Below are 16944 nucleotides of genomic sequence, written 5' to 3' on the forward strand. Positions count from 1 at the left end.
TGTGTGTGTTTGTGTGTGTGTGTGTGTGTGTGTGTGTGTGTGTGTGTGTATGTATGAATATTCCACCTACTCTCCTCATTATATGGAGAGCTTTAAGACAAAATGTACAGACACACAGTCCCGATCCCATTCAAGTTATATGACTGTTAACTTAATGGTTCTTAAAGTCTTAGTACAGTCACTAAACCGGTTCTACATCCCCGCAGGAAGAGTACAGACCTGACAAAATAAAACAAGAGATCATTTTATGTTTACCAGCCACTGAGGGATATTACATATGAATTATGCTTTCTTAAATTACACGAAGATGGACAGAAAAAGAGAAAGAAGTTAAAAAACCCGGACTAGTATTATTTATTTGTGAATTATATTTGAGGCATTATCACTTCTCTAATTACTTTTTCCTCTTCCTTTCATTTCTAATGGCTTGTGCATTATGAATTTGCTTCTTGTGCAGGTTCCCTCTTCAGGAGAAGGGCGGTGGTTGTGGTCAGGGACACGAGACAACTGGTTCAGGCGGATGCCTGCTGTCACTAAACGTTAACACTGATGGGGCAGGAGGCAGGAGGCAGGAGGCAGGAGGCCGGAGCAGAGTCTTACCCGTGTGAGGTCCATGCCCAGTTTGAGCTGGGACAGGAGGTGTAGCATGATGCTTCGCTGCTCATCCAGAACTCCCAGGTCCTCCTCCTCATGGTCCTCTGTGTCTGTGGTCTCGTCGCTGGCGTCCGGGCTTTCTGGGCTGCTGGCTTGGGCCTGCTGCTGTCCCTGCTGCCAGACACACAAAGAGCCTAGATTAGTAAAGCTAATAAAAGAAAATATTATTCTCTTGTTCTGCCAGTGTGACATCTTTTTATGCGGCCGTTAATGTGGAGTTTAACATGTTGGACTGCGCATTTTACTGGAATACTATCTCCTTTGTGCTGTGCACATACTGTTTTTCCGAGTACAGTCTCTAACTGGACATGGAGTAGATACAGTACGTGATACAGTGACATAAACAGGTGATGCACATATCAGCATGTTGCGTTATCATTATTATCATTCCATTATTATCATGTAGATTGCATGTGTGTGGAGGAACTTGACAGGTCTTCACACAGCACTGACCTCAACCCCGTTTGTTTTGGTGGAACAGGTGTACGTAGAGAAGCGAACACTGAAGTTAAAATGGCTGTAGAATGTGTGATGAGAATGTTATTAAAATATATACACATATATACTGTATATATAACTTGATTGTTGAATTGTCGGCAATCCCGTAAATGGACTTTGCGTTCTTTCCCCTACTTTAACATTTGTAAGATGTGGGAACAAAGAAACAGTCCCACAGGCAGACAGCTTGGTTTATGTGAGATACAATCCAGCTAAAAATAAGGGCTGTTTGATTCTGACTCACTCCTGCGCTGTACTGGCCTCCCAGAGACGAGACGGACATGCTCTCAGCTGACTTTGGGTCAGACAACAACAAGTTTAGTCACCAAACTTTCAGACTGTCCCTTTAAGCCTGAGAATTTAAAATAGGAGTATATATTTCTATTCAATAATTCACCAACACTCAGGTTTACTCTGAGGTTATGTAAGACAGTGCCTCACACACACACACACACACACACACACACACACACACACACACACACACACACACACACACACACACACAGTAGGGACTTCACACTCACGTTGTTAGACTGGCATGCAACCACTGCTGACTTGCTGGAAGTCCTGCTGGATTTCATGTCCACCATCAAGAGAGAGAGACAGACAGAGAGAGACGAGACGAGACGAGAGAGCCTGACAGACGTCCCAGGACGATACTACCACAGTAAGTACCAGAGAGAGGCGAGGGGAGGGGAACAGAGCTTCGGGGAGGAGAGGCTGAGAGACATTAACGGGGAAGAGAAGAAGTGAGGTGAGATGGTAAGAAGTAGGAAAAGAAGAAGAGAAAGGAAGAGAGGAAGCAGGAGAGCAGAGTCCTGCCTGCTGTACTTCAGATAGGCAGATCAACAGTGATGCTGACAATCCTCTCTGTCCCATCGGCTTCCCTCTTTCCATAGGCCCCGCCCCCTGCACATACACACCGTGTTACATCACAACCCGTCCTACTCTATTCCTCCTCTCACCATTTCTCTCTTCACTCACTCTGTTCCCTTTCCGATGTCCCCCCCCCCGGCTACGCGATCCTGTGCTTCAGTGTGTGTAATTACCACTATGGAAGCCTCTGTGGGCTGAGTGCAGCTGCTCTGTGTCCTTATTGTCTACTCTGCAGCGGTGCACATGACCAGCTCAGTCTGGCAGTTCTCTGAAAAAGGGATGGTTCTGGTGCTTCTATACAGCGTGTGTAGTTGTGTTAACCTGACACAGAACCATCTGAGAAGCCGTCATTGGAAACTGTTTGAAAAAGGGCACTTTCAAAAAATATGGTCTCTAAAAATCTTTCTATCACGTCGTCTAATGTGGCGTCACACACACACCTCAACTACGCCTTAGCTGCCAGTGGTGTCAAAAGTTCTGACACAGAAGCATTACTTGATAAGGTGGACTTTCAGGATATGTGATCCTGGGATTCTCGCATAATCTTGCGGGAATCCAAGGTATGTTATTACGATGGTGGTTTTGAACATGGTGACATCACCAATGCATCTGAAATGTGGAGCTGCAACTGTGCACATGGCAGGAAGATTAGGCCAGGGTGCCTCTTTGACTTCTCTTTAGTCATGGCCTTGTGTTCCTAATTACATCCGTTTATGTGTTTGATTCAATTCAATTCAATTTTATTTTATTTATAGTATCAAATCATAACAAGAGTTCTCTATCATAAAGATCCAACAATTCCAGTAATTCCCCAAGAGCATGCATTGTTTACTAAGTTGTAATTAATAATGGAATGCAAAACAAATGCTATTTTGTTCGGTCTGTCTTTTGGTTTTGTCGACAACTGCTCATCCAACTTCACACTTGGCCGGTGTAATGCTGCGGACCTAATCGAAGTCCAGTGCGAGCTCTTGAGGTCTACGGGATATATTCATCAGCAGTGTGGTATGTACACTGTGTAGTGTATTGAGATGGGACCCTATTAACGGTTTCACCACTGAATGGCATGCTGGGTATGCTCTCCGTTGTTTGCTACAGTGCATTCAAGAACCGATGAAGAAAGAGCGGTCGGAGACATTATAGCAAACTCAAACACCTCATGCATCAGCATTTTTCCTTTGGGAATGGCCGCTTTTGTTCCTGGGAAGTAGTCTGGTCCCGAAGAGCTAGCTGATAGCAAATGATACTGTAGCATTGCTAGGGGACACTACCTAACTATAACTATGGCATGGCAGGTGTGTTGCTCAGGAGCCGAGGCAGCGCCGTGTCCAGTGTGAAGCTGTGTGGATGAGGCCCATTAACAGCATGCACGTTCTCAAAGTGGTACTACTACTGCAACAATCAGAAAGAGTAGCACACCTATCTGCTTTACAAATGCTAATTACCAAAGAATAGACCAGTTCCTCCAGACATACAGCTCTCTGCTCAGGAACAGATAATCAATGAGAAAAACAGTATCTGAAAGGAACGTGTGTGAATGGCTGTGTGCAGAGGCAGAGAGCAGAGCTGGAACCTCCATGTCTTTAATGTCTCCAGACGTGTTAACTAACAATGAGAGAGGACATTGCTGCTTCCCACTTAATCATTCTCTCTCACTCCACACATGCACTAGGACACACACCTCCACCCTTCACTTCACTCTAATAAACCATGCATACTCATGGGTCTGTTTTATACTAGAAATGCCAATTATTATGGAATAGTAGGCTATGCCCAATGACAATTTACACCAACAGTTCTATAAATAGTTCATAGCCCCATAATGTAAATGGAATGTTCTTATATAGCACTATTCTAGTCTTAACAACTATTTAAAGTGCTTTTACATGGAACAGGAACCATTCACCATCCACACACATTAACACACTGTGGCCCAGGCTGCCGTACAAGGTGCCACCTGCTCGTGGGGGGCATCATCGGGGGCAACTCGGGGTTCAGTGTCTTGCTCAAGGACACCTTGACATGGGACTGCAGGGCTAGGGATCGAACCACCAACCTTCAGCTCTACCACTGAGCCACAGCCGCCCCACATTGACCTGCATACCATCATCATCAGTAACATCGTCATCAGACTTCAGAGAGTTCAACAAGTTCATTTTGTTTCTATTGTGAGAGATTCAGTTATGTTTGATATATGACTATTAGACTGAATCACGCTTCATGTCTGTGTTTTTGGTTAATGTGAGGAATAGAACGTGAATAAAACCAAACCAACGCTTTTTCCTTTAGTAAAGTTCTATGAATGTATGTGCATGTGCACAGTGTGTGTCTGTGTAATAGTCATTGAGTGTGTGCATGTGTGCACGAGGGTATGTGAACATCCCCCACCCCCCCTCCCCCTCCCCTAATCCTCCTCATATCCCATGACTGGTCTTTGTTCCCAGCCGGCTGATCAGCTGCAGACCAAACACATGACTGTTTCCCACAGTTTTCTTTCTAGTTTCTTTTGGACCGGATCCTGGGACTTTTGAGGATCTGTGGGCTGCAGAGACGAAGAGCCATCAAGGAGGCCGCTGAAAAGGCTTCCCAAAGGCTCTGGATCAAGAGCAGTGACCAGTGGCAGAGCAAGCTACCTGGGCACCTGACCATCCGCGGCTGGGTCGCCCGTGTGAGGGTGTCTGATGATCAGACCTGAGACGCTGGGACCCCGGGTCCATTATTGGTCCATTACTGGTCCATTACTGGTCCATTACTGGTCCATTACTGGTCCATTACTGGTCCATGACTGACCATGTGTCCAAGTTACATTGACTGTACCTTTATTGCACAGAAACATGAGACTGGAGAAATATGAAGAGAGACAGAAGATGTGACAGGGCATTGAAACACAGGTCATGAGGTTACATGATGAAGACCTCAGTGTACCTGAGTCCCTGCGTCCACTTTTCCTCCGTCTGATGATGAGATATATGTTGATGGTTTTGTGTTATGATGTTCATGTGAAACAGTATAAATGTTAGGAGAGTGGGATGATTGAGAAAACCAAAGAAAGATGAGAGACTTCAGTCAACTCCACTCTAATCTCTTGATAATCCCCCCTCCCCCCCATCAGATTTATTCAGGTTACTATTGCTGTAATTCCATGTTCACTGTCATGGCAACCCGCAGCTTATAAGATCAACTGACTTTGTCTGCACATCCCCACCTTGTCATGATGAGGACTAATCAGGGATTCTGATATACTTATCATATCAAGTTCTGTTTATAGAAACTTAAATATGTGTAAATTGTCTATTTGGGCTTGTTTGGATGAATGTAGTGTGTGTATGTGTGTGTGTGTGTGTGTGTGTGTGTGTGTGTGTGTGTGTGTGTGTGTGGTAATCGGCTAACGTGATGCTGTTTTGCTATGGTTTCACGTCACAATGTGAGTACCAAACAGCGTGTAGCAACGCCAGACGTATCTGTCCCATGTTGCCGAGCGTCCCACCTGGCAGCACCAAGCAGGAATCTTTGAAAAGCTCTTTCCTCCTGAATAATTCACGAGTGGGCAGTCCTCAAAGAAGAGTGATGAGAGCACTTTGGAATGTTCTATGTACTAACTACAGGAGGAAAAGAGAGCAGCCTAGGTGTCATGGTGCAAGGCAGAGCATGTGAGCAGAGTCAAACCCTCTCCCCCTCCTCTCCTTGCTCATGGGTCCTGAGGCTCTTCCTCCCATGAACAGGAGTATAGCAGGAAGGGTGAGCTCCTCAGAAGTTTCCTGACTTTTTTGAGTAAGGCACTTCATTTTCAGGCCAGGCTGGAGTAGAATGGCAGTGAAGGTTGCCAACCCCCCCCCCCCCCCCCCCCCCCCCCACACTCTGACATCTCTCCATTAATGAGAGATTTAATTAGTGTGTAATTAATGTGTATAGGTCCTGTTTGTGAAGTGCGTGTGTATTATAACAACAGATGAAACAAATGAATTTCCCCTCGTGGATTGATAAAGTACATAATAAAGTCTTTTAGTTATTAAGGTTAGTTTCTTTAAAAAAATATACTTACAGTACATTCCAGACGATACAGGATATATACAGGATATATACAGGATATATACAGGATATTCAGGCTGCTGTTTCAGGTGTATTACCTCTGACTACAGCATCACACATCACAACAATGCACATACAGTAAGTACAACAGTACTTCTAAGAATAAAAATGAAATCTACCGACTTTTGTTTTTAAATAAACTACTTGTACACTTCACTGTGTTCGTGCTGTACATGCTGATACAGTGTGTGTGCAGTGCATCCAAACCTGGAGGGGTTGGGACCATACCCAAAAGCTTCATTAAGTAAAGTATGACTGCGCTGGGGAACAGGCCCCCTCTACTGTCACACTCCACTGCCTCCTGACACACACGTCTGCTGCTGCCTGTCACATAAGAAGGTGTTTCCTGCTTTGATTTCCCTGCTGAGAGACAGTGTGTCATCGCGCCGATGTTCTGCTCTCCTCTGACAATACTCTGTCTGCAGGCTGCTGTGCAGGACTGGCGTCTCTGCCCAGCAACATGTTTCCTGATTTCAAGCCTCCATGGTCAGGCAGCATTATCCTGATGATGAACCTTGCTCTAGCTGCTCATCTCATCTGAGCTGCAATGGGCTCACTACACTGTACTGATTCATGTGTGTCTAACATTTTAAATGGCTGTTATCCCATCTATGAGTCATTTGTCATCCTCGTCCATTCATTAAGGGGTCTTGCTTTGAAATGAAGTTTCTCATGTGTCCTGTCATTGACTCCTCTCTCACATGCTCACTCATCATTTCCTCACTGCACTGTCGGGGGGTGTCCATCAGGATCAGACCTTTAGCCCCTAATGAGAATGGGACACAGATATAGTGCATGTGATGTTTTAACATCAGTCATCTAACAGCAACCAACCGTCTCCTGCCCTCCCTCTGACAGATCAGTTAGAGACTCATCCAGGGGGGAGGCTGGCACAACCTCCTCTGATTGGCCAACGTTCCTGTTAACCCTTTCCTTTGAACCTGTAATTGTTTGTCCTCAGTCACTAACAGAAAAGTTTGCAAACTCTCACTTTAAGAACTAAAATTCATTAAAAAAAACAAAAAGGGTCTAGAATCCCCCATGTCATTTATCTTATCAGCTGCTTACATCAGCTGATGTCATCTATCCTCAGCGACACAGCTACATTGTTAAATAGGATTATCTCTGCATTAAGTACCTTCATGCTGCTGTTGCACTATTTAAATCAGCTGTCAATCAAATTCTACTACACTTCGGTTTACAAACGAGTATCTTTGCTACATTTCCGCCTGGCTTCCACACGACTCTGGCGTTTCCGAGCCAACTGTGAATCTAAAGCTTCCTGTTAGGGACCGAGGAGAGACACCTTCCTAATGCTCAGTCTGAGCCTCCCCCCCAATGGACCAACGTGCTGGACCCACAAGCACATTTCCTTCTGACATGCTACGTCCCACAAAACATCAGTATTACATGTAATGAATTACCTGTGTTTAAAAACTTAATTTAAGATTTTAATATAAATATGAAATTAATTAATGAAACCAAACTAAATGATGGACAAGCCTACACAGCTGCCGTGACGTGCACAGACTTCTGCTATGTGGCGCCCCCTTGTGTTGTAAAGACATCCTGTATTAGAAAAGAAAGGAGGATAAAAGAGAGAGATGGAGGCAAGAAGTCGGAGCTACTTACACACACACAAACACACACACACACACACACACACACACACCTCATTATGTGAGAGTCTACTATCTAGGTGTTATAAAGTACGGTCCTGGTCCCTCTAAGTGATATTTATGGCTCAGATAATGGTGCTGGCAGAGCTCTGTACAGCTGTACTATACTGCTCTGGTCCTCCACAGAAGGAAATCACAGAGATGGAGAGATGCAACAGCACTGAGGACCAGCAGTCCTCTCTGTTTCACCAGGAGCTGCATGAGTGGAGTGGCTGCTTTATGATTTTTATATATAGGTCAGGTTTAACTTTTATCTGTATGGTATATAATGGCTGTCGAAGATTTTTTTTGCAACATGCACAATGCCAAAGAGAGTCAACAGAGAATTATTCACAAAAAGGAATACGAATTTTGACCAAGAAATTCATTCAAAATCATGTCCCGGCACTAGTAACCAACCTTTACTAAATAGGGTAAGACATTAAAAATACACTAGTGCATGTTGGCTTGAGCCTTGGGCACCGGTGGTACAAAGCATACCAGAAATGCTCCTGCCACTTCTTTCTTTTTTCTTTTTACTTCTGCACATTAGATTGTTGGTGGACAGCTCTTGTTCACCATGACCAACAAACAATGGGGAAATTTCATGACTGGGATTACCTGTTGCCGTACCTGGAGAATACAGAAGACGAAGAAAACGAGGGTTGCGGGTGGGGGTCTTAGTCAATCAGACAAAACATGAAAACCTGCCAAGTATTCTCCTAGCAAATGTCCAGTCACTGGATAATAAGTTAGATGAGTAAAGGGGAAGGATGGCTTTTCAATGGGACATTAACAACTACAACGTTATGGTTTTCAGGGCGTCTTGACTCAACACCGGACTCAGCCATTGTTCCACAGGAGCTCTCCGTTCACCCCCAGGACCAGACCAAATTATCAGGGAAGAGCAGAGGGGGAGTCATACATTATGGAATGTACATTCCACCACACGCTGACACCAACAGAGCCCTGAAACAGCTTTACGGAGTGATCCTGCATCAGCTGTGCCAGGCGAGGAGGTTCCAACATGACCATGGTTCTCAGTGGGTCACAACATTCCGCCTTGGTCTTCAAGTCACAAACCCTTCAACACCTTAAGGTCTTAGCTGGAACACCGTAAAGAAAGGAGGGTTGCCAGAGTAAGATCAAGAGAGCATCTTTGAACACAGACAGGAGTTACCATCTGCCCCCCATGACAGATGTCCCTCACTTCACACATGAGGACACCTGAGCCAACTTCTGCTCCAGAAAAAGACAGCATCCTTGCAAAAAGATTTTTTTTTAAATTTCCAGCATGAAGAATGATCACATTTTATGATTACATACTGTATTGTGTGACTGTGTTTCAGTTTGATGGCACTGAATCTAAGTTGATCAGAAAGGTAACTCTAGAGCCAGAAAAAAGGTCTTGCTGCATGATATGAATGGATGCGGATGTGGTGTCAATCAGACCTATTAAGAAAGAAGAGCAAAAAGAGAGGCCGAGAGGATACCAGACATCAATACTTCACTAAGGCCATCTCTGGTCCAGGACTAGGATTGATGGCACTCATTACAGAAGAGAGGGAGAGGAAAGAGAAGAAGAAAGAGAGAATAAAATTCCGGAGTGAGAGGAGCCGGAGAGTCGTAGAGAGACATAACTACAGGACTTCCAGCTGTGTAATTTGGGATGAGGATCAGTGTACAAAGTGAACCAGTACTAACTGGCATACAGTACAGCACTTCGACATTTTACTTCTATGCATACCTTTACCTTTGACAAGCTACCAGTACTCTTTTCTGCCTTCCCCCAACCTAATTCTCTGGGTGGTCCATGATAACCCTAACTAAACTACAAAACCCTGAGTGCACTACGTGATACAACTTTACACTTTTGTCTGCCTGCTTTTTTCTGTCTGCAAGCGACAGGAACATCCACAGTCTGTTACAGACATGTTAGAGTGGCTCAAAAGGAGCAACACAAAGAGAACAAGAGTCCCACAATGAACAGAGCCTTGTGAGTCAAATCCTACCCATCAACCACTGAATGGAGACAGTGAGACGCTTTTGCATACAAACGCACTGCTATCATAAAGAAGCATCTAGGGCTACTGTTACTGCAGTCAGCTACGACATGAACAATCAGTCAAGATGAACTACTGGCTCATTGTCAAAAAAAAAAAGCTCAGGGACAAAGAAGGTTGTAAACTGCTCAGAAATACTGAGGCTGCTTCATTTCAGCGTTTCGCACTGACAAGGCTAGACAACTACATTGATTGTTTAAGAAATCAAATCAAGAAACACAGATATATCACATTAAAGCAGCAGAGATTTAAAAGATGGCATAACACAATTAAATGAACAGGGTCATTTAAATAATGCACAGGGCTGAACATACAAACTGCTGAGTATTACCAAATGCAACAAAATCAGTAAGCATGGAAGTCCAGATCAGCCAACTGGTGTGAGTTGTGAGAAAAACAAGGGAGAATTGCACAGTGAGTTGAGAATGATGGTACCACTGTACTTTCGGTTGTGTGATGCAAAATAGGAGGATTACCTCTGAAGGGTCCTTGTGTGTTTGAGTGGAAGACGGCCAGGACGAGGAGGAGGGAGGTGGTTTCACCTGCTTCTCAGAAAGAGATCTGGACCGTCCAGTGGAGCTATCTGGAGGGAAAGGAAAAATCAATAGCATCACCATCAACACAACAACTATTTATACGTGAAATTCTAACAATGTATGACCTCGAGAGGGGCTGGACAAAATCAAATGTGTTCAAGGTGCAAAATGTTTTGGAGTACAGTACATTCCACAGCTGCCTTTTACTTGTGGGGGGCCATGTTGGAGGATTCATGTCATTGTTGACGTTAAATAGTGCATTGTACCTCTCTCACACTGGAGTCTGCAGATAAAGTACACATATCATACCCAGAAAACAGCCACATAGGTTGATTATGCGAGCAGCTCATAACAGTAGACAGATACGTTTGATGTTAGTCATATTCTGTTGGTTGTAGTAAAGATCGGGAGAGCAAACGAGGAAGTGAGGCGATGAAATACAGAGCAACCCCGCTGGCCGCAGCATAATGTTCCTGTGTCATTACACTACACTGAGTCCACCAGGCCAGTCCACCTCCTGAAGTGGTTCCAGACGATCTGCTTGCTTTCGCACAGCCTTCTGCATTTACATCTTCTTTATTCAAAGAGCGTATCCAAAAAGAGACCACATGTCAAAAGACAATAAAAACTAGCCTTTCCTCCACACATTATTCAAATTTGACCAGTCATCACTCAACTTACCTGCATGTTCGCCGCCTAGACTCTGACTGTGGATGTGGTTGAGGCCACTTCCTGGTCGTCCGCTGTAGCTGCCGTCTTTGGGACTCTGGGTCTCACTGAAGCTGTGAGTCGGGTTCTGGCTGCTGGACCGGAGGCCCCCAGGCTCCATCTGGTTCACACTGGAGCTGCAGCGCTGGCTCCACGGCCGGACTCTGTCTGTGGGAGCTGCCTGATTCAGACCAGCTGAGCTGTGGGGGAGGCTGGGACTAGGGGTGTGGTTCTGGTTCTGGTTCTGGTTCTGGTTGAGAGCCTGAACAACATTGTGCTGCAGCATACTGAGACACTCCCCGAGGCAGCTCAAAGTGGCTGCAGACGTGGCCTTTAAAAGGAGCAGGTCCTTGGTCAATGGGAAGGGCAAAGAAAGAAAGAAAGAAAGAAAGAAAAGAAGGTGAGCAGGAGAAGATGCTTCCAGTTTGACCCACAGTAACATTTCAGTTTCAGCTTGTGTTAAGAAGGGAAGATTTCCAGATCTTTTTTATTTAAAGTAGGTGGAGGTGAATATAAATACTGTGAAAGTATCAAAACACTCAATCCCCAGAGAACTGCACACAGCCTGTCTTCAGAAACTGGGCCTTTAAAGTATGTTGTGATGTCACAAGTATACTTTATATACATATAGTCCCCGGCTGCAGGGACAATTTAGAGACTCCAGGAGCGCAGATGCAGAAGACCCAGAAACACTGACCAATCAGAGCAGACAGGGAGAAAAATAAAATGTGTTTTTTGAACATTAAGCATGTAAACATGTTCTAGTGGAAACCCAGAATTCTAGTATGAACTTAAAAAATATGCAGAATATGGGGGCTTTAAAAAGGTAAGTGACAAAGAGCTCTTGTTCAGTTCCACACATCACTTTGGGCTCATAAGAGCCTGGCTTGGCTAGGTGTAGCATTGTAACTGTCATGGAGGGATCTCATCTGTGCCCTAAGATCTTCAGGTGGTTTGTCATGATGCCTGGACAGAGTAGAGATGTACATACTCATGGTAAACCCTCCCTGCCAAGTGAAAAACAGCAGCTTATATTTAATAACTTAGTTATTCTACCTAAGAAGATGAGTGAGCAGAACATCAACTAGTGCACTCTCACAACCTTATCTCCTTGGAAATTGTTGGTTTAGTCTTAAGCTGGGTCATGGTTCGAAGAGGAGCCGTTAAAGAACTGGGTTTTAGTTTCCAAACTGTACATTCATAGCTATATTGTTTCTGATAATACTCCTTAGAGTTCTAGCTGACATCTCCAACTCACCAAAATGGGCTAAGAAACATTCAGACAATCCAACATTTTGTTAACAGATCCAAAGGTTAGCCAAACGAGGCCAATATCATTATCATCATCATCATCATCATCATCATCATCATCATCATCATCATCATTTAGCACTCATCACTGTTTAGACACTGACCTCCAGGTTAAACTTAGTTTACCTGTAAAATGGGCAGTGATACTGATACAGGTGTGCTCACTTTGGGTTATACTTTAAAAAAATAGTTCATCAACAGTTGACTTTTTTACAGCCTCTCTGACCGCTGTCTGACCTGTTTTTCTTTCTAATTCTAATAAGTAATGTTACCATAGTTGATAAGACCTATTTCCACAGCTTTCAAAACTAAACTAAAGTTATAATATACTGCTGTTGTTTCTTTAGTTCTGTCCTCATAAACCATCTCCACACTAAAGGCAGCTAAAGCTTTGACCATGATGCACACAGAGAGATGGAGCTAGACAGAGCAGACATTAGATTAAATAGTCCCCTGATGACTAAAATGAGACTAAAGTAAGCAGCTGTTTACGCTGTACTGTCCTAACAGTTACAAAAGGCTAACAGAATGTCCAGTAGGATCAACCAGCTGTCAACACAACACAATCTTTGTTTGATAAATATGAATTATTGCAGTGTGCTTGGCATTCGTAGACTTATCTGCACTATATACACATTACATGACATGTTACCTCATCAAGAGAAGAGAGGGGTCCACCTCGGGGGGACAGGGACTCAATAGAGTTGACCAGGTTCTTCTGCTGCCCTTCAGCCTGGATCATCACCTACACACAGACAGACACTAAATATTGATAATGAAAGTGGGCTTAGCGGCGCTAAGCTCCGGACGGAGCCACGGTGTCTCTGCTAAATCGTCAACAGAAAACTCCGATTGGACAGATAGTCTAGCTAGCTGTCTGGATTTACCCTTTCCGATACCTAGGACCAGGTAACCATAGTCCTCAGATTGGACAGATTAGTCTAGCTGCTTCTGGATTTACCCTGCAGAGATCTGAGGACCAGTAACCATAGTCCTCAAATTGGACAGATAGTCTACTAGCTGTCGTGATTACCCTGCGAGATCTGAGGACCAGGTAACCAGGTCCTCAGATTTGGACAGATAGTCTAGCTAGCTGTCTGGATTTACCCTGCAGAGACCTCAGAAATCTGCCAAAAGTTAGAACGCCAACACAGAGACAGAGGACGGGGACGGACATCTGGCCTAAATGAGGCTTGGCACCTGAACAATCCCGGCAATGGAACTTTGTCGATATATACTACGTTTTCTCTTACTGCTGCTGAAGTTTGACCATGTCAGACCTTTAGCAACTGCCACATACATGCAGCATGAGTCTGGCGAGGTATCAGCATACAGCTGTATTGTCACCTTTCAGCTTTAAGGAGCATTAGACTACCAGCCCTGGTTGGGAAGAGATTAAATGATGTAGGCAGGGTGAATTTGAATGGAGGGAGAAAGGTACTTGAAGGGTGATAAAAGAGGGAAGAGAGGAACATCAGAGTAAAACTGTGAAAAAGAAGACAGTGTGAGAATGTTTGACTTTTTTTCTGGATGACGAAGAAATGGAGATCAAAGGAAGAAAGGCAGAAAAGAAAAAGGCTAGTATGTGAAAGAGAGATGATGCTTTTCTCTGACCTCAGGAGGTAATTACTCCTGACACTGTTCCTGCAGAGCAGAGCCACGGGCACACATCTCAGCGTGCTTAACGAGTGTGTGAGACGAGATGTGATCAATGTCTGCCACATACGCACCACATATCCAGCAGGGACTACAACTATTTCCTCTGTCCTTATCCCTTTCCCAGAATAGTAATACCTCTGATCTGCTGTCAGACTATGAGAGCAATGAGAGTGAACCAGAACAGTAAAGTTGCAGGTCGCACAGATTAAAATAACAACTCAAGGTGCAAATCCTCTGTAAAGCCTGCAGAATCAGCTGATCGTACTCTGAAGGCTAGTTTGGAGAGTGTCAAGCCAAGCAGCAACATTTCCCTTATATTTGGAGGAGTCAGGGTTCCCATCTTTGAATCCCTTTAAGAACAAGGGTTCCTTATAAGCCATGGATCAATAAGTCCTAATACCAAAATAAAAAAATGTTTGGCTGCTGTGTAACAATGTCTCATTATAAATTTTCGGTATTCACACGAGGTTATCAGGAAAAGTAATATAAGGTCATGTGGTCATCTCTTGCAAGTACAGTAAATATAAAGATATATAAAGAGGTCTCAGTATATCTTTCAATGCATTCCCTATCCCTCATTTAAACGCTCTCACACATTGTTACAGATCGTGCCTCACTCACACGTTTCTCTCTCCGGGGACGGTGAGTCAGCAGCACTTGCTGATGAAATAGCGAGAGAAGAGCTATTACAAGACACAACGCTATCACACTTCAAATCATGCAAATAGAACCTGGCTCAGATACAAGATACTTCAACTCCTGCTTTCATTATTAAGATAAGATTACATAGGATCATCCACTTTGATTTAAGGTTATGTGTGCAGCAGAATTCACCATGGATCCAGCCAGGTTAAGAGAAACTCTGGCGGCTCAACATACGTCACTAAGCAAATATCCAGCCCTCAGGTCCAGCTGCACTTCAGCTGAACCTGTGTCCGCCTCGACAATGCAATCAGGTCCAGTTTAGCACCCAGCTGGGTTTCAAACCCCTGTAGGTTCCAGTTTAGCTGTGTCCTTTCTGAACTGCAGCTAAGCAGCCAGATGTTATGTAAAGGCACTGTAATTCCAAACATACCAATCTGTCAAATGGAAAATGTTGTGCATCTGAAAATTCATATTTCTGAAGGTAAAGAATTAATAGACATGACAAATTCAGATGAGAGCCCATGCAGGAGCATTTTAAACTGACCATGTGCAGAAGGAATTAGTCTCTGGATTTGCTGAATAGATGTTGCTGTTTGGAGGCTTCTGGCAGTGAGATGGAGTCGGGGGGAGATGGGTTTGGTGTAGTCAGAAAACAAACTAACAGCATCAACGTGCACAGCTGGTCTTTCTGTAGCTTGTCTATTTCAAAGAGACAAAATGCTCTAATCTTTTAATGTCACAACACACATCCTAACCCAGAGGAAGCATTACCTTTAATGTACCTCAAAGGTCAAAATGGTGGCAGGAAGCACAGGCCATTAGTGACATCAGTGAGTGTGAGAACAGAGGAGGGAAGCAGCGCTGAAATGCTGAATAAGATTACCTTTGCAGTAATGAGCAGCTGGACTGGAATATATAGTCAGGCTCCATTATGTCTAGAAACCAAACCTGTCTAACTGGCTAAATGTACACTTCTCTGTACATTTGGAACAGCTGTAATCCAATAAGAAGGCAGAGACGGGAGCCGGATCAATACGGCCACAAGGTGCTCACCTTTACCCTGCATTTTGGAGTCTCTCTATGTGGGCATATACACACATCATATGTCACAGGTTGTTTGTTAGTTAGTTTACGTGTGTGTGTGTGTGTGTGTGTGTGTGTACCTTGGCGCTGCTGTCAGAGGGGCGTCGGGAGCACAGCTGGAGCTGGGTCATCCAGAGCTCTTGCTCCTGGGCGTCCAGTGCTAACAGGAACAGAACACGGAGACATCGTATCAGCGTGAGTGTTTCCTGAGCCAGGGCATCAAACCCACATCCAAGGCTATGCCAGTTATTATCAGTCTTTTTTTTTTTAATTGTCAACAAATTTCATTAAAAACACTAGAAACAGCAATGAACTGATCCTACTAACAAGTATTGTGTGTGTACCCAATATTGCGGCTCCTTGAATAAAGCCCTTTCTATCATTTCGGGTAGAGTAACATTCCTGGAGCCATCCCCGGCCTTTCGTCAGGGCTGCTTCTGGACTCTAACATGGACTGAGCAGATTTCTTGCCAAGTCACTTTGTTATTTGTACTCTTTTTTTATTTTTTACTCTGTCGAGTAACACGTAACTCAGATAATGAATTTTTGTTCTGCCTCCACAACAACTCCAACACTAACTGCTTGTATAAAGGCCAAACCTGTCTCTCTGATGGAACATATTTTCACAATGTGTTCGAGAGGAAATTAAAGATCAAAATCGTTATAAAAGGGGGTGGGGGGGGGATAAGGATAAGGAAAAAGGTGGAGGAAGGCATGGGGGTAGTGTACGGGATAAGGGTAGAGGGACAGCATGAATCTAAATGTTATTGCTACCTGTATTGTATATAGAGTTGTAAAGTAATGATGTAGCAATAAAAAATGAATGATAGAAAATAAAGTTACAAACATGCTTTGCCCAAGCATCACGAGCCAAACTACAGAAACCAAATGTATTCCGGACGGGTTTTATCTTTGTTTGGCAGCTGATGAGTAAGAGATGAAAGCTTGTGAGGCTACACAGAGAAGGAGTGCTAAAAATATCTCATCTGAATTTAACACAGCTCTGTCAAAAAGCCGTCAGTGGGACAAAGAAAGCGAGGGAGAGAGAAGGACAGGCGAGACGAGTGGAACCAGGAAATCACAGCTGTCACATGTGGAGATTAACAATTCACACAATGGTGACCCCTGGGCTCAGCCAATCACTTCAGTCAGAAACACACA

The 16944-nt window shown here is 44.1% G+C and overlaps 1 protein-coding gene across 2 annotated transcripts in view; it reads right to left on the reverse strand.

Moving 5' to 3' along the window:
* The window catches only part of LOC116691592 (oxysterol-binding protein-related protein 11), a 38947-nt gene that overhangs the window by 12489 nt on the left and 9514 nt on the right, over positions 1-16944 (reverse strand). For both annotated transcript variants that reach the window (XM_032519345.1, XM_032519344.1), the window contains exons 3-7: positions 15864-15943; positions 13049-13141; positions 11059-11434; positions 10318-10424; positions 601-768 (exon numbers count right to left, since the gene is read on the reverse strand). In XM_032519345.1, the coding sequence (XP_032375236.1) occupies positions 601-768; positions 10318-10424; positions 11059-11434; positions 13049-13141; positions 15864-15943 (824 nt within the window). The remainder of the gene's footprint in view (positions 1-600; positions 769-10317; positions 10425-11058; positions 11435-13048; positions 13142-15863; positions 15944-16944) is intronic.

The sequence above is a fragment of the Etheostoma spectabile genome, chromosome 6 (genome assembly GCF_008692095.1).
Source record: "Etheostoma spectabile isolate EspeVRDwgs_2016 chromosome 6, UIUC_Espe_1.0, whole genome shotgun sequence".
Classification (NCBI taxonomy): Eukaryota; Metazoa; Chordata; class Actinopteri; order Perciformes; family Percidae; genus Etheostoma; species Etheostoma spectabile.